Source organism: Anthonomus grandis, chromosome 4 (genome assembly GCF_022605725.1).
Source record: "Anthonomus grandis grandis chromosome 4, icAntGran1.3, whole genome shotgun sequence".
Taxonomy (NCBI): domain Eukaryota; kingdom Metazoa; phylum Arthropoda; class Insecta; order Coleoptera; family Curculionidae; genus Anthonomus; species Anthonomus grandis.
The window spans coordinates 29329474-29356842 of record NC_065549.1 but is presented as its reverse complement, the minus strand read 5'-3'; the positions used below and the strand labels follow the sequence as shown (position 1 = coordinate 29356842).

At 30.5% G+C, this 27369-nt stretch overlaps 1 protein-coding gene across 1 annotated transcript in view; it reads left to right on the top strand.

Annotated features, from left to right (window-relative positions):
- LOC126735786 (vascular endothelial growth factor receptor 1-like) overlaps positions 1 to 27369 on the top strand; it is a 96307-nt gene that overhangs the window by 1618 nt on the left and 67320 nt on the right. Inside the window, exon 2 of the mRNA XM_050439893.1 lies at positions 23555 to 23679. Coding sequence (XP_050295850.1) covers positions 23555 to 23679 — 125 coding nt within the window. The remainder of the gene's footprint in view (positions 1 to 23554; positions 23680 to 27369) is intronic.

Sequence of the window (27369 nt, the reverse complement as noted above, 5' to 3'; positions counted from 1 at the left end):
CCGCAGAGTTTAGTTCTGTGAATTAATAATGAATGCCATTGACGAAAATCGCATATCTTGGGAGTGGATCCTTTTTTCTAATAAGGCTACATTCACCCTAAATGGCCATGTTAATAAGCAGAACTGTCACTACTGGTCTGACGAGAACCCACACTGGGTAAGGGAAACTAATACACAATATCCCCAGAAAACTAATGTTTGGGCTGCCATAATTGGCAGGCAAGTTATAGGGCCCATATTCTTCAATGATACTTTAACTGGGGAAAGATATCTAGAATTTCTTGAACATGAACTAGTTCCAGTTTTACGTGCCTTATATCCGAGTCAGTTCGATCCAGATTTGTATGATGAAAGAATCTGGATGCAACAAGATGGTGCTCCCCCACATTATGCCCGTAATGTACGCCAGTATTTAGATGACAATTTTCCAAACAGATGGATTGGTAGAAGGGGTGCAATCGAGTGGCCGGCACGTTCTCCCGATCTCACCCCACTTGATTTTTTTCTGTGGGGACATTTGAAAAGTCAAATTTATATAAGCAAACCAGGAAACCTAGACAAGCTCAAAGAACGTATTAGGCAAGAAATCCAACAAATATCTCAAGAAGTGTTAGAAAATATCAGAAACAAATTTTATTTTCGTCTTGGGCTTTGCCAACAAGTAAATGGTGCTCATTTTGAGCATCTTATACATTAAACGCAACTTTTAATAATTTAATGTTTTTTTTTTCGTATTTCTCCTTTAGATAACCACAAAAGTAAATAGGGCAATTTAATCAAGAAAAAGGGCTCTTTTCAATGAGAGTTTACAAAAAGTGGCTTTCCATTTGAAAAAAAAAAGTTGGGGTTAATTTGGGGTCCAAATTAACCACCTGTAGGTGAAAAAATACAAATACTATCTTGAAATGTAAAAAAAAATAAACAAAATCGACGGGTCTCAGGAATTTTGCGAGATAAATTGTGATTAGTTTTAACTGAATTTATTCCAGTCAAAGTCACCACACTGTATAAGTCTTAGGGCCGGTATTATAAAACTGGTTTGGCAGATGACTTAAAGTTAACTTGTCGAATTACGTCACATGTCACAGTTAACTTCAAAATGCAGAAGTTAACTTTATCGGATGGATTGGAATATTTAAAAATATTTTAGAAGATTTTTTAAGTTCTACGTGATATTATCGGTGAATGTTCATGGTATATAATATTATGCTATTAGGCTGCAGTATACCAAGACGTGATGTAGCTTATTAGCAGTTTAATAAATAGGTTGTAAGGTAAGGTTGTTTGCAAGGTAGCAATTGTCAAAGTATTACCATTGATTGAATATTTAAAATATTCAATTAACCAATATATAACCAAAACCCAAATATTCAATCAACGGTGTTACCATAGTTAGTATTAAAGTGTATATCATTCAAGTGACACCACTAGATTTAATGATAAAAAGTAATTACTACTAGCAACTAAATAGCAATATAAATAAGATTTTATATGCTGAAATATAATTATTCTTTTAAATGGTAATTAATTTTCCATTATACTTTACTGTGTACATATGTATTTTGTCTTTCATAATAATGCTAAACATCGTTGACTAATATCTAAAGATAAGATATTAGTTACATAATAAATTAGGTAAATACATCTAAAGATATAAATCAATATTATCTAAATTAATTTCATCAAGAAAACTATGTAAACTAAACAATTATTATTTAACTATTTAAACTAAGATATATATACCTATTAAACATAATTGAGTATTATTTTTAATACTACTAAAGAATTTTGGATATTGTTTTCAAATATTTTGTTACCAAAAATGAATCGAATTTCAAATAGTCTTAAATACAAAACTAACACTTTTTGAGAGTTAGTTAATACTGCTTTACTTGAGTGTTTAAGTTCTTATCGCCAACTCCGATTTTTCTTTTAAATATTTTATTTCATTGCCAAAAAAGACTTATACATTTATTAATAATTGGATTAATATTATACAGGGTGACAATTTCAAGAGTAGCCATGGCTTATAATTTTTAAACCGTAAAAGATATAAAAAAATGCTTAAAACCGTTTCTATAGTAACAAGGGGGAACCAAAATGATGAATTTTTTAGGGGTATACTATCATCCCCCTAACCCCCAGAGCCACCCCCTTAAAAATGTTAAATTGGAAGGGTAGTCGAGTGATACCTTGTTTGAAAGGTCTATTAATTCCCTATATTTTGCCGTCTTACTCATTAAAATCGATGCAACCATTTCCGAGATGTGTATGTCCTTTTAAATGTTAGTCAATTCATTTTACTATCAGAATAAAAATATTTATTTCGATACTAAAATGAATTGTTAAAAGCCAAAACAAAACTCCAATAAATAGTATACTTATACTGAAATTATTGAATTGTCGTAATGGTATTTGGCGATGTAAAAAAAAGGAAAATTTTCGATGCCTGCCATTCTCGAAATATTTGTTGTTTTTTGTTTATTTAAATTTTGCCTTAAAATGTTCAATTTTTGGTTTGGTTAGTAATATCGTGGTTCTTTTTGTGATTTAAAGTTCTCTCACTGCTCTAGTTTTATTTTTACAATGGTTTATACGATCGCCGAAAGAGTTGACATGATATTTATTTATTGTTCTCAAAATCGCTGTTTTCGTAGAAGTGCCACAATATTTAATGAGAGGCACCCAGATAAGCAGGTTGGGCATTATTACATCCAGAAGTTGGTAAGAAAATTTGAAGAAACTGGGTTTGTAGGTGATATAAAGAAAAATCAGCCAAGAATACTGGATGAAGCAACTCAGATTGAGGTTCTTGGGCATTTTGCTATGGATCCTGGTATGTCGACTCGTCAAGCAGCAGCTGCCACAGGAGTGTCTCGTGAATCAGTACGAAAGATATTAAAAATTAATAAATTCCATCCTTACAAGCTACAGATTGTTCAAGAACTTGGTGATGACGATCCAGACAGGCGGATCGAATTTTGTGAATTAATGACCCAAAAAATAATAAATGAGCCACGTTTTATAAAAAACATTTGTTTCAGTGACGAGTGCACTTTTTATTTAAACGGTAACGTTAATAAGCAAAACTGCCGTTACTGGAGTGATGAGAACCCCCATATTTTTAGGGAAAGGCACACCCAATATCCCCAAAAAATAAATGTGTGGGCCGGAATTCTAGGGAATAATATAATTGGGCCATTGTTTATTGATGATAATCTAAATGGAGAAATTTATGCTGAAATGTTAGAAACAGCTGTTGAGCCTTTAGTAATAACGGAATTGGAAAACCAAAGGGATGAAAATGGAGATCTTGTTCTTGATGAAAATTTATTGCATTTTCAACAAGATGGGGCCCCACCACATTATGTATTGCCTGTTAGAGAGTGGCTAGATAATCATTATCCAGACCAATGGATTGGTAGAAGAGGACCTATTGAGTGGCCGCCAAGATCGCCAGATCTCACCCCTCTCGATTTTTTTCTTTGGGGTCACCTAAAATCGGTCGTTTTCAAAACGCAGCCTGCCACCATTGAGGAGCTAAAACAAAGAATTACACAAGAGTGCCGATTATTAACAACTGAAGTTTTTAGAAATGTTCGTCAAGAGTTTGAAAACAGATTGTACTTTTGCTTGCAAAATAATGGAAGCCACTTTGAGCATTTAATAAAATAATTAAAGTTCAATGCAGATTTTTATTGTTTTAAAAATAGAATAAACGGAATATTGCAGAGTGTTTTCCTAGTTCTTAACCATTTGTACTAATGTTCAAATGTTAAATATTTTATGACATTTTCAAAATATGTTAATTTTATAAGAAATTAAAAAACACTTAAATAACCTTTAATAAAATATTAAAATTGGCATAACTCTAAAATAAATGCATTGATTATTATAAGCAGGTCGCATAATATAGGGAATTAATAGACCTTTCAAACAAGGTATCACTCGACTACCCTTCCAATTTAAAATTTTTAAGGAGGTGGCTCTGGGGGTTAGGGGGATGATAGTATATCCCTAAAAAATTCATCATTTTGGTTCCCCCTTGTTACTATAGAAACGGTTTTAAGCATTTTTTCATATCTTTTACGGTTTAAAAATTATAAGCCATGGCTACTCTTAAAATTGTCACCCTGTATATGATACTTATACTATGAGTTTGACGCAGCTTTGTGAACGTGAACGTGTGAACTCGCGAAGTCTCCTTAATTTGGTATTCGCGTAAGGGATTTTACTTCCATCTCTATATTCTTACTTATTGTTTCATAGCGGACGTGCGTGACTTAATCTTTTAGCTTAAATGGGTTGGATACTTGGCAATTCAGGAAATGTGATTTGACAGAATTCTTGTAAAAATACTTACTTGAATTAATACATTTTTATTTTATATGTATAAGGCCTCTATCACCCTCGTATTGTAAAGGCTTCACTTTCACCCTGCCCTTACGTTTTATTAGCATTGTCCTAACTTTCTTTTGTCTTAGTAGCATTAAGCATTTACCGGATTCGCCAATTCATATCTTGTTTATTATATGATATATGATGGCAAAAATACAGCCATAATATTTATGACAAATTCGTCACCATTCGGATCAAAATAAACAATTTTATTCTGATTGATTTTTCAATCGTTCTAAATCAGTATACAAGGTATTATAGGTATATTTTTTTATTTAGTAAAACAAATAAATTTTATATGCAAATGGTGACACAATGTTTTTTGTCCGCGTCTTTATCCACGTTATCCAAAATTGTAACTCTAACCCGACCTCACCATAATTCTGGATTTGAACCAATTTCTTTTAGGTAAATGGGAATATTGGCTTTTGAATGTAATGTTTAGTTTTTAAGTTAATTCGTTTTTTGCCACTAATGACCTGAATAACCTTTTGCGGTTTTATTTATTATTGTTTTTATGATCCGCTATTTATTCTAAGACTATTTTGCAACTATTTTTGATTTTTCAAATACACCATTTTAGAGCTTATCATAGAACAGCTAAAAATTAAAAATTCTTTTTAAAAAAATATGTTAATAAATCTATATGCACATAAATTATATTAACTCAAAGCAAGGAGAGTAAAATCTGGAGCAATAGTCTTAACAGTAATATTAAAATAATATTTACCAACCGAAAAAATAACAAGAAAGTCTATGTTAACAGTCTACGTCTTTGTAACTGAAATGGCATCTTTGGCACTGAAATGGGTACAATGTTAAAGTAAATAAATTATTGCTAATTGTAAAAAGAAAGTAGGTTTCGGTTATATGAAACTTAACTATTCGAAATATCACTAATTCGAATAGCCGTTTTTTGGAATCTGAACGGGACAGGTGCAATACTAAAATATTATATAATATAATATACTAAAATATTATACCTAAAATATACTAAAATATACAAAAATATTAATCCTCTCCAATTAGTTAGGAGTTACCTCATAGGTCAAATGAGAATAAAAAGTAACTACTTTTGTTATGATTTATTTTAAATATTACCGTGATTGTTTAAGGCTATGTTAAAAGGATTAAAATGAAATATGGCATGAAATACATAAAATTATTTTGCATAATCTGTAAAAATATAATAATAGATTATTCTTATCGAAAATGCTAAAATTATAAAAATATTTTAGTTGTATGTTTCCCAATTACACTGCCATACTGCCGTTTCTTCTCTATAATCCACCGAAGCAGCTCTCGGATAACAACCCTGCATAATTTAAAAAAAAAACATTTTCTAAAATTTTAATTTTGAATTTTTTTCGCTTATTATATGGTTTTAAACATTTGTATGAAATTTATAAGTATCTTTTTATCTCATACATTTTTTTAAATTACCTTTATTAGATCTTTTTTGCTCATTAATTTTTTATTCATAAAGGTACCTGGTAGTGTTTAAAAAATAAACTGATTTTAACTTATTTAAAAAATACATATTTTATTCATTCCTATTCCTATAATAGCTTACGATACGTTTTTCATGGGGCACCATTTTTAGATTATTTCCAGCAGCATTAATAAACAAATCAACAACAAACTTCTGCACTGTTTTACATTTTTTTGCGACGTTTATGCTACAACAATAAAAAGAAAACAGAAAATTATCCTACTAGAAAAAAGTTATTGGTAAATAACAACATTTCGGTTTTTGCTTAGATGACCGTATTTTACAATGGTAGTGCGGACATACATTCAGATAAATTAGAACACTTATAGTTGTTGGTAATATTAATTAAGTTACACGTTGTAGTGAATATAAGTTTAATTATTTAAGTATTTTTAGACGTATGACATAATCGGTCATTGCAAATACACATTTGTAATAAATATTTATTTCCGAACTGTAAATAGAAAATACACTCTAAAAATTGTTTCATTTAAAAATAAACAATAAAATCTATTGTGTAAACTATGCGCATGTAATAGCCATTTTAAGGTTCTAATGTTTATAATTACATATGTGTTTTCCTGTGAAACCGCTTACGTACGTGTACATACATGTACACAGCCACCGATGCACTTAAAATGTATTGGCTATGCTGAAAAATTTTTTATTTTAATCATAGAAAATGATAATACTATTTCATTTGTAATTCAGACAACAAGAAAAATAATGATGACAAAATACTCATTATTAATAAATTACCATAAAAAACAATGTATCTTTGTTATGGCTTTTAGTAACGTTAAAAAACTATAAGTAGTCAATGATTAATTGGCATACAAACACTTCTAAATCAACAACGTAAACATGTTAACATTTAGATGGTTTGTGTGTATCTTATATGTCATAGCTAGAGGTTGAATATTCATTATGAGGGACTTTGTTAACTTATATGTATATTTTAAATACAGTTCTAAGAAATTAGTAAAATCCCTTGTATTTTCATAATTTAACTTTTAAGTAAGATAATTTTGGTATCCAAATTTAACTTCTTTGCATGTTTACTACGCGCGAAATTACAATTACTTAAACATGTGTAGATAAATTAGTACTATAATATAAATGTTTACAAGTAGTTGCAAAGCCTCTTAGCTGCCTTATACAGGTTAGGGAATTATTCATTACGCACAGAACAGTGCTTAAGAGTGCGGTCCACCACGTGACAAAATCGGTTTCGAAGCGCGATAGTAGTTTCGTGGCCGGTGCAGTTTTCGCTGAAAGTAGCAACACTGGCTGCCATAATTACCCACTCCACCGTTCCCTTCTCCCTGATATATCGAATCTCAATTACCAGGGACGCAAGTCAACTGGTCTTACTTCTTGTTAGGTTTATTAACTACTTTTTACGTTATAAAGTTTTACATATTATGTACATACAGGGTGTTTCGGGAGGAAAAGGAAATATTTTGGGAACATGTTCAGAAGGTCAAAATAAGATAAATTAACTCATATGTTTTAATCCGGTTCTTGACCGTTTCAGAAATAATCGGTTCTGAAGTTTATTTGTAAGATTGTTGCCTGTTTTGTTCAAACGTGGCATGAGGATTTTCATCTAACTTCCGATGTTCATTGTGTCGGTTATTAATTCCATTGCAGGTAAAATAAGCGTCATCGCTAAATAAAATGTAATTATGTAGGTCTCGATTTTGTGGGATCCATTCACAAAATTGAACCCCTAAGCCAAAGTCACCCTCTTGAAGATGTTGAACCGGTTGAATATGGATAGGCTTAAAACCGTTTTTCCTAAGTGTCTTCCAAACGTCTACATGTGATGCTAATTGAAGTTCTTTTGTAATCCGCCTCGTACTAACACTCGGGTTCTCTTCAGCCATATCCAGAACATTTTCTTCATTTTCTACATTTAGTCCGCCTCTCGTTCAGAATTAATTCTTATGCTTAGAAACATTCCTGTTTCCTGAGCGTTTGCAAAAACTATCTGAAAAACTTTTCGATTAGGAATTCTTCGATTTGGAAAACCACGTCGGTATTCATCAACAGCACGTAATGCGCTACCATTACAGAAACCATACACGAATATCATATCAGCATACTCCCTATGGGTGAATGTGTAAGGCATTACGTAATGGAACCGTTTGCAACGAGGTTTCAGGCTAATCACGCGCAACTGGGATATACACTAAACTAGTTTCAAACCATTCCAAATATTATGCTAGAACAAACCTAATGATTATATTGTATTATATTAATATGTTTGATTCTTCTGCTCTGTCTCTAAGTGGTATTCCTTTTGGATAAAGTGGATCAATTAATTCCGGTAAAAGGTAATGTTCATAGAAATATTTTAGCTTGGGCAACATTTTAACTCTCCAAAATTCTTCATTACGAGAAATCTTCAAGAAAAACGACTATTAAAAATTATAAGGCATAGCTATAATGAATAATGGTGATGTTTCATATTTTAAAAATCATAATACATTTTTCAAAAAAGAAATACATTATGTAGTTAAAGTAAGAGTTAACATTATACCTTTATCGCAATATTACTGATCTTATAACATTTTTTTTAAATGTACTCAACGAAAGTTAAATTTTAATACTGTTAAAATTACGGATTATCGGTTGAATGAGTACTTATTAATACAATGATTTACCTTCTATACAATTAATCCAAGAGGGCTCCATACTACAAAGAAACAGAATTTTCTTTTTGTAACTTGCAACTGTCCCTGGATTTTTTAGTAATAGTTGTGGTTCCTTTTTAAATGTAAGGAACCATTTTCAATGATAGCAAATGTAAGTTTTTTTCTCTAATTCTTATTTCAGTACTAATTTTTGAAATTACAAATGGGCATTTAATTTTAATAATTTGAACGGAGACTCGTACTTAGAGATAAACCATTAAATGTTAAGCAGAACATGTATTTTATGTAAGATACATGTTCGCGCATTTTTCTCGACAGGTACGCAATTATCTTGACGAATAATATCCCAAACGTTGGATTGGCCGTGGAGGACCTTTGCTTTGGCCTGCGCGTGGTCCAGACTTAAACCCCATGGACTTCTATATTTGGGGATATTTGAAATCAATTGTTAATGATAGTACTATAATTAATAATCTAAATGAACTAAAGGTAAAAATTGTAATTCTGTAAATATTTTAAAAAATAATGAGGATCTTCTTTTTAAAATACGGCAGATATAAGAATTAACAAAAGTCGTAATATTTTTTTAAAAATAATCTTAGGTATTAATTTTATTTTATTTAGGATTGCATTGTTAAAAATCTAGTAAATTTAAGTCATTCATATATTATGAAAACCTAAAAGTGCGATTATGTTCTAAAAAAGTAAAAACTAACGCGACGAACGCCCTCTACCAAAAACACGAAAACTGTATAAAACTCCAAGTCACCGGTCTCAAATAACTTTAAAATTGTATAATAAATAAAATCGGTTACATATTTCGCTCTTATTACGAGCATCTCTAGACCATATACTGGGACACCTTGTACACTTATTAATTACAAAAAAAAGCATTATATTTAGTTTAGTATATTTAGTTTAGGTGAAGTTACTTGGACAAGTATAAAAACTAAAAATGTTTAGCACGCGGCATTTTCTTTATAGGGCATTGGCGTGCATATAATTTTTGTTTCTCTAGCTTAATATATATAGTAAAAATTTAGTTAAAAGTTATTTTACAACCAACAAAAACATTTATCAAGTCACGCAAAAGTCGTGGTTAGATTAAATGAAACATATTTTTTACACAGTTTTTTTTTAATTAAAAAAATTGTCAAAAAGGTGGGTGGTTTGTGGTTACATAGGTATAAAATAATGTCGTGGCCGTGCTGCAATAGAATATAGCACAAAATAGAATATAGAATATAGCCCAAAAATTTCCGCTGAACAATGAATTTTCATTGAAATGAAATTGAAAAATATTAATGATATTTTTTAACGTACGTTATGTTTAAAAATTATAATTCAGGTTTAAAATATATTCAGGTCAAAAATGACACGTGTTAAGAAATTGATGCCCTTTTAAAATTTGATCGGTAAAACGATCATATACTAACAGATTATGAAATGCCTAAAAATACCTATTTACCACAACTATTCGATTATTTCGATTCATTATCACTAGTATCAAAAGGCCGCAAAAATGTCATTTTTATTGTTCAAAAGTTGAGACGAAAGTAAATAAAAGAAAACATCAACAGTATATAACAAATAGAATAACAACAAGAACTACAGTACAATATAAACGCGAAACCCATTTTAGGGTGAGCGAAGTCTTCACCATGCTAATTTTAACACACTCACAAAATTCAAAATTGTTTTAATTATTACTATATACAGAATTATATATTATGGCAGGCATCTTAAGAAATTGTTGATTCTTCGCAACATTATTTCCACGTACAAAAGGGGTGGTCCAATAGCGCCCCAACAAGAAATATAAATTTAAATATTATTTAAACAAATTTTCAAATGGCACATTTTTAGACTCAAAAACGCGAAACTTTGCCCTAAATTTAACCATCTTCGTAACTCTTATATTTACCGAGATCCCAATAGTGAGCTAGGAATTTGTAACACGTCGTATAATATATAATATCTAATAAAAAATTACGTTTATAAATAATGGAACACAATAAAAGTTAATATTTTGCTTATATTTGTTTAGTTAAAGAAAACTGTAAAATAAAAATAATGAAACGTATAAAATAATTGCATTTCCTATTTTTGAGCGCGCGACTGTTTCCTATTTCCGGCCCGTCCACAATTCAATCCCAGCAGCATCGAGAGAATCTCGTATCTTCGTCTGTTTCACGTTATCCGCGCCGAACTTGCCTATCTTTATCTGACAAATATTGATTGTTGAACAGGCCGCCGGAGGCTGTGCTGGAAAGACTCGAATCGACCGTAAATATATACGGGAATCGATCACTAAATATCGTAATATATTTTGCAGTATTTTAATGCGTATATGTAGTATGTTGATTGTATTTTTTACATACTCAATTTTGGAGCTTGACCAAGTCACTTCACCTAAACTATACCAGACGTTTTTTGAAATACGTTTTTTACTTTTACGAAAAGTAGCTAAACCTAAATGTTTTTTTTTATTCACAACGTTTCGTATATTACGACCCATAACGAAAATTTTTAAACAACGACGAAAGTACAAAATCACGAAAGTACAAAACACAATGCACTAATAAAATAAAGGAAAATAATAATTGCGACTATCGCTTAGAATAAAATCAAGACTACTTGGCACTACCCGTTTATCGAAACCGTTTCGACCAATGAAAGCTCTCCGGCAAATATTGCGCGTCCTAAGAAACAAGAACGGTGTTGCCAGATCTGCCTAAATATCCTATGGAGACCCAATTTTTAGCCAAAATTATTATTATTTTTTGGGTTAGGTTTTAAAAGAAACCAAAAATGTTTACAACATATATATTTCGTGTGTTATATTTTATTAGATTTAAGGAACAGGGGATGGTCAATTTTACATTGTTTTAATAAAAAATAAAAATTTTCAACATTGTTTTTTTTGATTTTCAAAATTTTAAATAGCATCCCGTCTAGATAATCCAATAAACAATCCCTACACAAAATTTGAGCTTTCTAACTTTTTTTGTCTTGGTACAGGACCTAACCCCGTTTTACGCAGGTAGACCAGACCGCCCTCTTAAAGGCGAAATATGGCAACAAACACGCATGCATTTTGTACGCTCTGCTACTCGCCTTCTACCTCGTTTTTCAGTACGACGTTGATTTTTATGGGGGTAAATGCATTACTTGCAATACAATTTCGCCAAATATTACTCAAAAATTTAGCCATTTCTAAAATATTTATTATGTTGTGTTTTGCATAATAATATTAATAATCTTTATTAATTCACTTAATACAATAAGAGAAAGAAGAAAAGTATTTAACGTGTAAGTCATAAATTGTATAAGGCAAACAAAATTTATATATCACAAACAGTAACGACACATTAAAATAAAAATAAAATACAAATGTGTATATAAAATAAACTTAAATATAAAACTAACCTATATTATAACTTTCAAACAATAAAAATTTGTAAATAAAATAACTAAAAAAGTTTTAATAAAAATATAAGTTTTTAATGTCGGCGGGTAGTCTATTAGGGTATTCATAACGACAATTAAAGCGTTATTCTAATAAGAATAAAATATAAACTCTAATAAAAGTAGAAAAATATAAACAAAATACAAAAGTTAAATTAAAACTCTTGCAAATAAACTTAACAATTATTTTTTTTTAATAAAAGGCTCAAATAGACCTCCTTCTTTGGCTAAACAATAAGAATTTCTGGTAAACTAAAATTAGCACATTCAATAATTTCTCTTACATCTCCACTAAATTTGTTGGTCTACTAAATTCGTGTTTGTAAATTGTCTTCTTATGATAACCCCAAAAATAAAAGACTGATATAGACTGATATGCGTTTAAAGTACCATCAATTAAAAAATGATGGATGGTCGTCCAAGACACCATCAGCCCTAACATATAATTTTTGAGGGTACCGAGTATGAGATTTAAAAGGTCTGTGATCAGTTTCTTCAGACCAATATCGAGCTATCTAAAGCTTACTTACTTATACTTTATATCTAAATAAAGCTTAGCAAATTCTTAATAAAAGCTTACTTATGCTTTATATCTAAATCTTTCGACTGTGTAAATCATAATATCTTAAGTAATAAATTGAAGCACTACGAATTTAGAGCAATGCCTCTCGAATGGTTTAAGACTTATCTTAATAAGTGATTGATTGTAAGAGTTAAAATTAGGTCTTCTTGCAAGCCGATAGAATGTGGAGTGCTTCAAGGATCAGTCTTGGGCCTCATTTTGTTTCTACTATCTATTTGCGGATGATTCAAGTTTTACTTGGAGAAACCAGGATATTAAGACACTACATAGAACCGTATTAAATGACCTAGTCACCACTAAATCGTGATGCGCTTGTTCTGTGCCTTAACGTTTCTAAAACGAAAGCCTTGTCTCACAAAAATACGTTGGAACCTTTTGTACTTTATAACACCAGTTTAGACGTCGTTGATTCTGTGAAATTTTTGGGACTTATTGTAGATAAATCCTTAAAATACGACTTGCACATCGATGCCTTATCCAAAAAATTAAGCTCTGCATGTTTTGCACTTAGATCGGTTTCCAGGGAATTGTATTTGGCAACGTCTAAGCCCCTTTTAGAGTCGTATCTCCGATAGGCTCTTACATCCTGGGGTACGTGTTGTGCGATTCGATTTGAGGGCATTTTTAAACTACAAAAGAGATCTGTTCGTTATTCACCGAGACTAAGTAGTAGAACTCTATTTAGAAAATATTAACTTAACATATTTACATCCATTTGTTTAATTCGCAAGCATGTATCAACAGTTCCCGAAACGCTATCTTAGTGGGTAATTGTGAGATAGCCATAGAAATGGGGAGCATGATCTTTATCTTCCAACCCCACGGACAAATTCAGTTAAAAGCTCTATCCTATATAATGCAAAAAAAAGCACAATCATCTTCCACTTGAAAATCTAAAAAATCTATATAATCTTTTTCCACATTTTGCAAGGCTTTAAAATCACACTTGCTGGAGAGAGCATTATATGCAATAAAGCACTTTTTTTATTGAATAATATCAAAAAGTTATAAAAATTTATTTATTTTAACTTTTTACTTTTCTCACTTTTTATGTTTTTTTTGTTTAAATTTTTTGTAATTAGACTGTGTAACCACGTACAATTTTTATTTTATGATACAAAGATTTATAGTTTACTATGTATTTATGAGTATTTATATTTTCTTTTATGTATTGTGATCTTTTGTTTTTTGTATGTTTTATTATATATTTTTTTGATTTGCTTTCTCTACAAAATTTGTATTTTTTTTTATAATAAAGCAGATTATTATATTATTATTATTACGAATTTTATTTCCCATGTTATGAAAAAAAGGATTCATCTGAAAATATAATATTTCATATAAGATGTTCATTTTTATTTGCTTTTTCCATCATGGTTTTACAAAATTCCATTCCTGCCGAACTGCTTCGATAAAACAACTTATTAATTTGAGCTCATAAGTTGAAAAAAATATAAGCGCTTTAAAATTCAACATTGCAGCATGCAAACATAGCAAAATAAGGCATGCCGATAATATTATTGTTAATCTGTAAAAAATAAAAACAGAAAATATCTATTAGACGATCTGAGGCGGCCGCTTATTGATGAAAGGAATAGTGTTGCTATTATTTTCGATAATGCGTAATCTTCAATTCTCCAACCTGTTTATTACATGCCAAGGGGCAGAACACAGTGACTGTCAACTTTCGAGATCCTAATAAAAGTAAGATAATGTACCTTTCCATACGTTCTTTATTTAATAAAATTGATAGAAAATTTAATTTAAAGCATCAGATTTCGACTTCTTGCTTATTGAATACGTCTTGATATGGTGACATTTTTAATAACTATCACTTCTGTTTAGTATTATAAATATAATATACTTGCTAAAGTTAAAACTACATTATTGTAAATAAAGATGTAATGAATTTATTGTTAACACGTAAATAAGTATGTAATAACCCTGGTAATCTATTTATTTATTTATTTATTTATAATATGGGAAAACCCCATTAACTGTAAATTTTACAAAGCAATAATATTTACATAAACAACTGTCATAATCTAAACCTACTCAAAAAATTAACACTAAAGTAAAAAACACCTATACTACATATACTAGAAACAACCTTAATAATTCATATGCAAGAATGTAAATACAAAATTTTATGCACAACTATGAAGTAAGTGACCTCTTTAGATGCATTAAGGAACTTATGTTAAACACATCAACATTCGAATTGTTTAACAAATTCATATACCTATCCATAGGATTATTAATTCCATAGGATGTTCTGTGGAATGGAATGTTAAAGGTTACATTATGGGAAACTAATAACACAACATTTCTTAACATTTAAATGAAGATTGTTTTGTTCACACCAATTATTTAAGCGATCCATATCTGCTTGTAGTAATTCTTGATCCACAATACTACCAACCACCCTCCAAAATTTTAAGTCGTCTGCAAACATCAAACACTGACTATACAGGAAACAGTTAACTATATCATTAATAAATAAATCAAATAATAAGGGTGATGTATGCCCTCCCTGAGGGAGACCTGATGTTACGCTGATAGGATCAGAAAGATGTCCACCTACCCTGACCCTTTGAATACGGCCAGTTAAAGAATTTTTAATCCAACTCACAAAATCAACATGAAACCCTACGGAGATCAGTTTTGACAGAAGAATTTGATGATCAATACGATCAAACGCCTTACTAAATCGGTGTATATAGAATCAATTTGTTTATGATCCTCTAATTTACTCATAAGATCAGATTGGTAACAGATCAAGTTAGTGGCAGTAGACTTATTCTTGTAAAACCCATGCTGTGAATCTGATATTAAGCCTTTGCATAACCAAGAAAGTTGATTAGCTATAAGGCTATCAAAAAGTTTAGGTATTGAAGATTGAATGCAAATACTTCTATAATTATCTATGACATCCCGACGGCCAGCTTTAAACAATGGCACAATAAAACTTTCCCTCCACACAATTGGAAATGTGGATGTTTGTAAGGAAGCATTAAATAACAAAGATAAAGGAATGGCAAGAGTACATACACATTTCCTCAAGAGAAAATTCGGAATCCCATCTGGGCCTGCATTAATCTTGTTAGGGAGTGAGCTAATACCTTTAAATATATCATATGTTAAGATCTTAGTAATGTTTAAATTTAAAACATTAGCGGGACCATTTTGCAGCTGATTATTATCAATACCAGGAGAATAAACAGTTTGGAAAAATTCTCTAAACATGTTTGCAATATCCAAACCACTGGACGCTTGCTTGTCACCATAAAAGAGGGTATTGGGAAGGGTATAATTGGACCTTGTCAACAATCATTCAATCATTGTTAATAAACAATCAACAAACAACAATTGATAATCAAAAATCAACAATCATTGATATATTTCCAAAATGATTTAGGTTCATTCTGTAAGCCGGAATCTATTTTCAATATATTGTCGAAAGCACAAATCAGACATACGTTTGCATTCAGACCTAAGACGAGAAAATTTTATATAGTTTTCGTCTGTATTATCTCTCATATATAATGAATGAGCACTCCTTTTGTTCCTAGTTAACTTTCTAAGTTCAGGGGAGAACCACTTAGGAAATGAGGAAGTTCTATATTTCTTTAAAGGAATAAAATATGCAATCCCCATAGAGAGATATTCATAAAAAACGCTGATTGATAAGTTAAGATCACTATGAGATAAACACTCGTTCTAATTAATTGAGGATAGAAAGATATTAAGCTCATTGTAGTTACCGTTTCGGAAATCATAAAAAAATTCTTCATAAGCTAGATTTGAAAAAATTGAGTTATTTGCTGTTGAAATATCCAAATGACACTCATATCCAATATGATAAAAATTAGCTTCAAAGAGAGGGTCAGAAGCTTTAAGAACATTTAAATCCTTAACATTAGAAAAAAACAGATCTAGAAATACATTTCTATCATTAGGAATCAAGTTACACTGATAAAACTTTAAATAACCAAATCTTTGTTCAACATCTAAAGCTGGGTCACCTCTTGGGCATTGAACCAGGAGACCATGCTCGTCATTGCCCCATGCAGCCCTTGGTAGGTTGTAATCTCCAAACAGATATTTAGGTTGGCATATTGAGTAGTAACACACTCCATGGTTTGACAATGCCAGATATAAGTACCCCGAGGTGATTGTGGAGGTATATAAACACCACCAATAATGAACTTAGTCCCATTACACTGGCATAGAATCAGAATTTGCTCAATACGGTCCTCTTGAATAGAAATGCACTGTGATTGTATACTATTTCTGACAAATATCAGAATACCACCTCCACTCAACTTACTGCTAGTTCGATAGCTTCTGTCACATCTGAAGACCCTGAAACCCTTGCACGTCAGTTCTATCTACAATACTGTCATTTAAATTGCTCTCCACCAATATAATTATATCATAAGAGCAGGACATAATACTACTGAGTAAAGGTTGAATCTTCGTACGAAGACCTCCAACATTTTGGTAAAACACAGTTAATGGGATTGAAGCAAGTTTTTTTGTTTGGACTCTACAACCACTGGAACACCTCTACGATACTGAGTAATCAGGTTTTCCTCAACAGCAGATTTTCTATCTAATAAAGACTTCTTAGATTCCTTATATGCATCCTGTTCCATCTTAGTCTGGTCATTAGACAATTTGTATGGCATCCCACGAAGCTTACCCTTACATTTAAGGGCCGTCTTAACAGTAGTAGCAGTGCATATCAGTTTAACCGGTCTAGTGCGATTAGAAACTTTACCTACCCTAAGTACACGACTTATGGTTGCAACTTCTTGCTGCAGACCTAGCTTCTGGAATACCTCTTGAACCAGATTTTTGTCGTGTAATATACGATCGTTCAAATTAGTCGATGTAGATTCTGGAACATTGTAAATCATAAGATTATTTGCTCTTTCCAAACGCTGTTGGACCTCATAACAAACTGAATTGGGAATGTCCTGGGATTTACTATTCTCCAAAGTAACAATCTTATTTTTAAGAGAGTTTATTTCTTCTTCCATCTGAGCAAATTTACGGCTCGTACCAGCTGTCGCATGCAATAAATAGTTTTTCATCATCACCCAAAGCCAAAGAGCAGGCTCCACACTTTTTATTTCCCGGCATCTCTAAGTTCCTATCCCAGCAGCTGGAAATTCGATATTACTTCCAATTTGACTGGACTATAGTCTGCTGCCTCCTGATTTTGCGTCTGATCGCCGAGGTCCGAGCCACAAATTCCAATGTATTGTTACTTTTTATCTATTGTTGTGTATACAATAGAGGCTATTGTTGAAAGTAAATCACTGTTTATTCAATAATTAAAGGTTCTACAAGGTGTCCTGATGAACTAATAGGTTGCTAACATCACTCATATATACTATAACAAAAATAGATTTTATTGGATAATTTAAACTTAGCAAAAAGTGGCATTAAATGTGGACACAAAAAGATGCTGTTAATACTTTCCCGTGTTTGGGAATACCCATTATCAATGGGTATTTAAGAGAGAGAAGATAATTAAAGAAAATATATTAAAATAAGTTACATGGCAAGTTATTTTTTAGGGCTAAATCAATATATTTTGAAAATCTATTTAATAGGAATCTTAAGTGAAACTTGGAATACGATAAAACGAAGACATCAAAATATCTAATGTGTTGGTGAACTTTTGTATTGGGTGGGGCTAAAATCGCTGAAGAATTTTACTATTACTTCAGAGTACAATTGGGAAAAAACTAGCAGCAAATATTAAAAAGCCATAAAATGCTTTGTGTTTACTCTATAAGGCCCTTATTAAAAGATAAACTGCGTATTATTATGCAATCTCTTAAGAATAGTGACTTTAATAGTGAGAATTATTGAAGATGAAGTTTCAGCTAATATTATATAGAATTTATTAGTTTTAAAGAAATTTTTTATTTGTTTCACTTTTACGTTTGGTGAATTTGTGTTTTTCGCAGGCATTTTCCCTGATATATATGAGAACACAGTTGTAATTCAATTACATAAAGCTGGTTCAAGAGAAAGAAACTATAGGCCGATCGCCCTAAATATATGGATTAAAATTAATTATTAGATTTTAGTCAATATAGATTTATTAAAAATTATGGAACTAAAGATGCGCTTATATGTGAGTAGTTAGCTGTCATGACTTTTAAATTTTTACAAGGCTTTAATACTGTGTCAAATCAAATCAAAATCAAAATATATTACATATAAGTTATAAATTACAATACAATAATACCTCAAAACTTTATAATTCTAACTATAACTAATCAGTATAATAATAAACAATATTTTGCCCAATAATTAATGGTAAATGAATCTAAATAAATACCTATATACCTACTTATTTTTTGTATTGAGGAGAGTGATCGAGCCTAATTTGATAGGTAATCAATTTGTGTGCACCGATTCACTCTCTGTTTACGAAATGACGCGCATGGCAAAATTAACAAAGTTGGCCAGACGACAGAGGTGCCAACAGTGAAACGAAAAAGTAGACATTAAACAATGTAATATTAAAAAGAACAAAAATACAAAACATGTGAGATTCAAATACAAAAAAAAAATACAAATTTTGTTTTGTTTTTCAGAATGAATAGTTTTATTATGTTCTAGTCTTGGAATCACTTTTCATAACCAGCTTTTTAATAGAAAATGGCAGCATATTATATACTTTAGGCAGAAACCATGTAATAAATCTGCAGCAAAATGAATTACTAAATTTGAGTGTGCAAAAATTTTCTTTTAAATTCACTCTTGTGGAGTAACTATGTGACACGAGGGAAAAACTGCTATTTATTTTAGGAAAACACAACAAGATAATATATACAAATTTCTAATGTTAGGAACATTTAACTCTTCATACAATAACAATGTAGAGTATCTAGGAGGTTTCTTCGATAAATTTTTTAAAATACTATTTTGACAAGTTGATAGAACTTTCAGACTTGCATCATATAAGACTCCCCAAAGAACAATCCCGTATTTTAATCTTGATTCAATTAGTGAGTTGTACAATAGAAGCATACATTTTCTGTTAAATATGTCTCTAAGCTGAATAAATTTGTAAAATAATTTTTTAATTTTAAAGGTCAAAAAGGTAGCATGTTCATTCCATTTTAAATTTTTATCTATAATTATACCCAAATATTTTATTTTATTGACTTTATTAATTTTGACACAGTTACAGTTTTTGGTTTTACTACAAGTTGACGCATGAAGTATTAAATGTTCATTTTTCGGTTGATCTGCATTTGTGGGGGAAAAAGCAATAAAATTAGTTTTTTTCAAAATTTAAACTGAGTTTACTTAAACCTAGCCAACGGTAAATTCTGTCCAACCCCAACTCTGCCCGGTTATATACGTCATTCCAATTGTTCGCTGAAAATATATGATACCACATTGCAATTTTTTAATGTTACCAATTTCATTTATATAAGCTAGAAAAAGTATAGGGCCTAATACCGTGCCCTGGGGCACCCCCGTAGTAATGGTCGCATATTCGCTATAAACATTGTTAATTTTCACTTTCTATTTTCTACCAGTTAAATAACTTTTTATTAGAAGCAGTGCCCTCCTCCTTATACTAACTTTTTCTAACCTCTCAAAAAGAATATTGTGCGCTACCGTATCAAACGCCTTTGATAAATCTAAGAAAATTGCTAGAGTCTTTTTATTATTAGCATTGTGGGAAAAAACATTTTTAATTAGTGTAAACATAGCGTCTTTGGTAGATATATTCTTTCGAAATCCAAATTGGTTATTATATAATTTTTTTTTTCAAAAAATTCGACAAATCGTTATTTAAGGCACTTTTCAAACAATTTAGAGAAATTATTTATCACTGAAATTGGTCTGTAGTTGGTGGGTTGACTTTTATCCCCTGCCCTAAAGATTGGGGTAACTACACAGGGGTAACTACTAACAAAGGTTTCACGAGAAATCTGTGATTATTTTGAATTAATGTAACCGTTATACCATTTTCTTCAGGGGAAGAGGTAGCTTTTAGGGATTTAATATGTAAGTACAGTTTGTTCTCAGTAATAGGGTTTAAAAATATCGAATTATTTTGCGTATTACCCTATTTATTTTCACAATTTGGCAATTTCAAATTTTTATCAATTTTGTTTTGTATGGTTTTACCTGTATTTATAAAGAAATTATTAAAAACATTAGCTATATCTTTCTCGTTTTCCATGTAACTATCTTCATGAAAAATACAAAAGCGTTTAGAAGATTGGTTTTTGTTGTCCGATTCAGTTACCTCATTTATGGTTTTCCAAAGTTTTTTATAATCTTTTTTGCATTCATTAATTTTGTTTTTATAAAATGTATTTTTTTGTTGAGTTAATTAATTTATTTAAAAAATTTCTAAATTTTTTATATTTGTTTGCTAACTCTGGAGAGTAGTTTTTAAGAAGCTGCTTCTTAAGATAATCTTTATGGTTTATCGAGTTTTAGATAGAGTTAGTGAGCGAAACTCACGGCTTTCTTTTTCGAGTTTTACTATTGTAATGCTTTGTAATTATGATCCATTATGGACAAAAACTTTTTTAAAAAAATACTTGATATATTGTTTGAACACAGTCACCCGATTCATATATCTCTTGCCAAAATTATGTCTTTAACAAAGTAGTTAATTTTTCATGGTTAATTTCTTTTTTTGTTTGAGCATTATGTTCATGGTGTTTTTTTGTTTTTTTAATACTTAAACCAATAGAGTAGTAATCAGTTATTGCTGCTTGTATGATAAAAGACTTTATAAAACTTATTTGATTTTGAATATTTACCGTTTTGAAAAATAAATGATCTATTATAGTGGTGGAGGTTTCACTTTCTCTCGTAGGTTTATTAATCCATGAAAAAATCCCTTTTCAGCTAAAATATTTAACTAAGTATTAACATTAAAATCCCTATCATCTTTTAAAGTTATATTTAAATCCCCCACAAAAATCTCCGTTTTCTGCCAAACCAAATCATCAAAGAAATTCTGAACCTCCTCTAAAAAAACATTTACATTTGAACTTGGTGATGTATAGCAAGCTGTTATTCGTACTACATTTTGCTATATAGACTTGAAACAGGTATTAGAGAACTGCTCAGAAATCGTTTTAAATCCTACTTGAGCAATCGGATACATTAGGTGAGAATTGGAGGATGTTTATGCATTTACGCAGGGTACTGTCTTAGGATCTATACTTTTTACATTATATGGATTTTTCAGCATCATTTCAATTTTTCTCCAGTATGATTTACTATGCTGACGATTCAGCCATAACTATTAAAAAAAACTGCTTGAATGAAGTTTTCATAGGGCTGCAAGAGTAATTGATTATTGATTAAAAAGTGGCTAGATAGATAAGTCATATTTTATCATTTATGGTATGACTAAGGCTGGATTACTTAATTTTAAAATAATTGAAATCCATAAAAAATCTATTTAAATAATTTAAATTGGAATTGTAGTGCAAAAATTAGTGCAGTAAACAAGATCAAGTATCTTGAAGTATTCTTGGACAATCACCCTACATGTTTTTTGTCAGTCCTATAGATTATGTTTGTAATAAAATTCGTTAAGTATTCTGTTTAAGCTTTGTTCAGACTTTGTCACAGAAGTGTACCATGGGTATTTTTAAGTCATTGACTTATTTATTAGGTCATTGTATTTCAAAATAAATGTTATCCAAATGTAAATCTGCTTCCAGATATTTAAGCACTAAATATTATAAAAACGGAACATCATACAGAATAAAATTACAGAAAGCATAGCTAATCAGACAATAAACATAGGGTTTTTAAAAAAGTAATCAATGCAAGTTTCCCAAGAATTAAAAGATATGTTAATACCTGGTTGTTAGAATTTAAAAAGGATGTATTGAATAACTAATATAATTAGAATAAATATTATAATATAAAGATAACGTAATAACTATCAACCACTAAAAAAATACTAATTAGTATTTTTTATATATGTAAGCAGATATTTAAAAACACCCCGCAAATGCGGGACAAAAGGGGCAACTGCGACTGTATTTATTCTAGAGTATGAGATATAGTCTGGTCGCGTTAAGGTCGCATTACATCATCTGTAGTTATCGACCTAGTAAATTGGATTATTGAAAAGTAGTGACTTTTATTTAAGGTGTGAACCTCAATTTACCCCTGCCTCTCACAGAACTTATAGGAGTCCTTTAAAAATGTTAATGGATAGGTGAATGCACAGTTTTTTATATTTATTGTGCACCTAATATATTACCATATGTACTGATAAATACATATATATTTTCTTTTCTCCTAAATTTCCCATTCATAAAAAAGGATATTTTACACACTTCTTATATAAATAACAATTTTATTCTAAATAGGAACGCTGCATAAAACAAGCTCAGTTTTTTTCTTTTTTCTTAGTTGAGTCATAGATTATTATATTGCGGTTTTTAATACTATTTGAAAAAAATGTATGTTTTTGTACTGTATGTTTATAATATTAACACAGTCAATATTCCTCTAATTTCTTATTTACATAAATCAAGGTTTTAAGAATCAATTATTTTAAAATAAATCTGTGGTAAGATTCATGGATGGAAAAACCACCATATTTGCAGCATATATTATGCATACTATAGAAATCGTTGATTGAAGAGGCGATTCCCTTTTCAATCAACGATAGAAATCATACATACTTTATCTTATAGCGTAAATATTCATGTTGCTACAAACTAGATGGGCAATAAAATAAAATATTATTATTTCAAAGAAATGAATTTAATTAATAAAATGAAATATGAGGCCTATTAAAACATATTTTTCGTTTATTATATATAGATATATATTAAAACTTTTTGTATTGACTTTGACTTTGATTTGACTTTGTTTAAGTATTGTGCTTATCTGAATAAAAATGTAAAGTTTTTTTATTCTCAGGTGCACCTCCAAAGATAATACGGGACTTGCCTGGGACCGAATATCTTTTGGTCAATGCCGGTGATAATTTTGCCATTACATGTCAGGGAAATGAGCCACTAGAATGGAATTATACAAAATTAAAGGTGAGTTGTTGAAATCATGGTAAAAATAGTTAATGAACTTCTTTCATATTTATACAGAGTGGAAGTAAACCTTTGCATTATATTATTATGAGTATGTAAAGCGCACTGCATTCTTGATTTTGCCATCACTTTTTTCTCAGTATAGTTTCTCAAAATTTATGTTACGCAAATAAAGTTTTAAGCATAAAAGGAGCTTCTGTAAAAATCAATTGAAGTTAGCCTTTTCGTAGTAGTCCTTGCAACACTAAAATATTATGATTATTAAAAATTTAAAATATGGGTCTTAAAATTTTCAGTCAGGGTCAGTGAATCATTCACGCCAAATAACTTTTGTATATCTATACAAAAAAATCGTATTTCTTAAATGTTTGACGAACAGCTTTGGAATTTTTATGGATGATTTTTGAGGCTGTTTATATTGAATATTTTTATTTAAGATTTGTAGAAAAAATGTTTCATTAGGTTAACTTATAGTGAGTTTTAATAATTATATATTTTTTTTAATGTAAAAAGATGTTATTTATTAGGAGTTAATTTAATTATTAAAACAGAAAAATATAGATTTTGAATACTTTTTTACAATTTCTCTTTATTATTAATTAGTCTTGACTACGCCAAGAACTTTATACAATAAAATTTTAATACTGAGTAGTTGTTGCAAGTTCAAAGAAAAAGCAAATCATTTTATTAATCTTAGCATATAACACATACAGCGCGGCTCTTAATTATCCCCCCTCTTATCTTTTGAATGCGTTTATATAAAAATTTGAAATTTGACTACACCTATTCAGGTCTAATTTGTTTGTAGGTGTGTTGTTTGTAGAGTTTGTATTTTTTGTCAATGTCACATTATTATCATAAAAGTTACTGGTCCACACAAAAACTTATTTGGTTTACCAATACCTTTAAAAGCGAATAATACCGAAAGGAGAGACTTTTTTGCTATTTCGTTCAGTGCAATTTATTTGTAATATTATCGATAATACCTGATCCACGTCCCCTTGCTGAAAAAATTAAAATTATTTTTATTTACGGTGGAAGTCGTAATGTAAATGAGACGTGTGATGTATCTCCTGCTACTGTGAAAAGGGTACTGAAAAAACATAAATTTCATCCGATAAAATTCAAATGGTTCATCAACTGACAGAAGATAATCCTGATTGACGTATGAAATTCTGCGAAGTTATGACCGAGTGAATAGGACGCCAGCCTGCTTTTGTGAAAAACATTTGTTTCAGTTATGAATGTACTTTTTTTTAATGGTAATGTTCATAGACAAAATGTCTGTTATTGGTGCGACGTAAATCCCCACATATTTCGTGAAACACAAACAAAATACCAAGGAAAAGCAAATGTGTAGGCTGGCATATTAGCGAATCACATTGTTGGGCCTATATTTTTTGACCAAAATTTGACAGAGGAACTTTATTTAAATATGTTGAAAAATGCAGTAGAACCACTAATTCTTAAGAATATTAAATACAATTCTCATAAATTTGAGGTGGAAACAGTTTTTCAACAAGAAGCCTCACTTTAGCAAACATGTTTGATCAATACTTACTCTAATCGGCGGATTGGTAGTCCAGGCCTACCGAGTGGCCAGCCAGGTCGCCACAGTTTCTTACATCTCTGGACTTTTTTTTTACTTGAAACAAAAAGTCTACGTCAGCCAACCAGAATCTATCTTCGATCTATGTTAAAGAATAATTGATGCATGTTGCACTATTGATGTTGCCACTTCCATTAAGAGTTCTTCAAAATATTATTTTACAGTCTTGGTAATGGTGTAAGTTAATAGTGGTGCACATTTTCAACATCTTTTGTAGTGAAATAGTTATATTGCTGTGTTACCTAAAGTTTAATTATTTTAAATGGAAATAAAAATGCGAAAAATAAGATTTTGAAAGGCTGCCATTTTTCTATGGTAGTAATAATGATTTAATATTCTGGGACCATAAAGCAATCGGTAGGAGTTTTCAAACGATGTATCACATGACTCTTCTTTCTATTTAATTTTATTGTTCAAAATGGCGGCGGGACGCCATTTACAATGCCGACGCCAGTTTTGCAAAATGAGCTAGGACCAAAAAGTAGTATTTAAGTTGCTAATGATGTGTGCCAAATTTCAAATTTTTATATAAATGCATTTGAAAGATAAGAGGGGGAGACGAGAATTAAGAGCCGTATAGAGTTTTATGTGGAACATTATCTGTAATATTTAGTCTAGTGCAGAGTAAAACAAAATCTATTTTTTCTATTACTGTGTGTAAAGTACCCAATTTACGTACTTTTCAGAGTTTATTAAGTTTACCTTTTTAATGCAGTTGGTAAAGTAGTCACGTGAATTAGTTACTTTACGCACTAATACTGGTACATAATCTGGGAAGAAATTCAGAGACTTGGAATAATTGAAGCTGCGAAAAGTCAGAGGTCCCATCAATTTTGGGTATATCTCTAGAGTAATCATTCGTTTGGAAGTGAGATATAGAGAAACAATTAATCTTAAGAAACGGCATTAAGAGCAATCGAAGATAGGGTGAGGTCGTGGGCAGATGTGGGATCTAAGATTATTGTTAAGCAGCAGTTGCTAAACAAATGGCAGTAAATGAAGGTTGCTTGCGATATTCAGAAGAAGTAGTAAGATAGAGTAGTCGAACGATTAAGGTTATATTAGGTTGGAAAAAAAATTCATAGGGTTTACTCCTAGCCATTTACAATATACTTGTCAAAATTATAAAATATTGTCAAAAATCTAAGGCATAGGCATAGGCATATATAGAAATATTTTTAGAGACATTTCTTTGCTTGATTTAATCCAAAAGACACAAGCTTGAATTTTGTTACACTGTATATCAAAATACACTTTGCATTTTTCACGTGTTATTTCACAATATGATTTTAATACTTAAGAGGCTGCATCACGATTCATAAAGGTGATTTTAAGGAATAAATTAAACTAAACTAAACTTCCTAATGTCAACATTTAAGTTACAGCGAATAAGATGTTAGAACACTTGATACTTTTTAACAAAATGTGTCATCAATTTAGCAGATCATACAATAATTTCATTTTATGTATAATTCTCATTTATAATTTTTTTATGTGTGAATCGAAAATAAGATCGTATCATCAGTAAAATTTCTGGAATATCCCTAAAATCGGTTCTAAATAATCAATATAAAAGAAAAAAGATAGTTCCGTTTAAAGAAGCTTGAGAACCTCGGTGGTAAATTAAGGGACATTAAATAAAACTTCATCTAATAATGTCATCTATCCGATGGTATAAAACGACTTAACGGACATTCTTAACTTGACGTGTCACGCTGTATGTTTGCATAAATATTGTGCAAATATATATGAAAAGTGAACTTGCTTCGCCATATTTTATAGTAACCTCCCAGTAATGGTTGCTGAATCTACACTTGATTTGCTAAAGACTCCTCTGTTCTGTGAGAGGTTGCTTGTAGTCTTCTCTTTTTCCAGTGCTGCTGCCTTCGAAGAATCTTGGCTTCAATCCAATGACTATTGTGATCATTTTATAAAGCGTATTTGGCTATCCCTGATTCGAAGACTTTTCTCGTTTTAGTTTATTTTTCTTTTTTTTTGTTCTCAAGGGCTTTTTATTTTCTCGACTATATAGAGTCTGTACACTCACACAGGACTCAGTAAATGTAATTTTTGTTTTCATA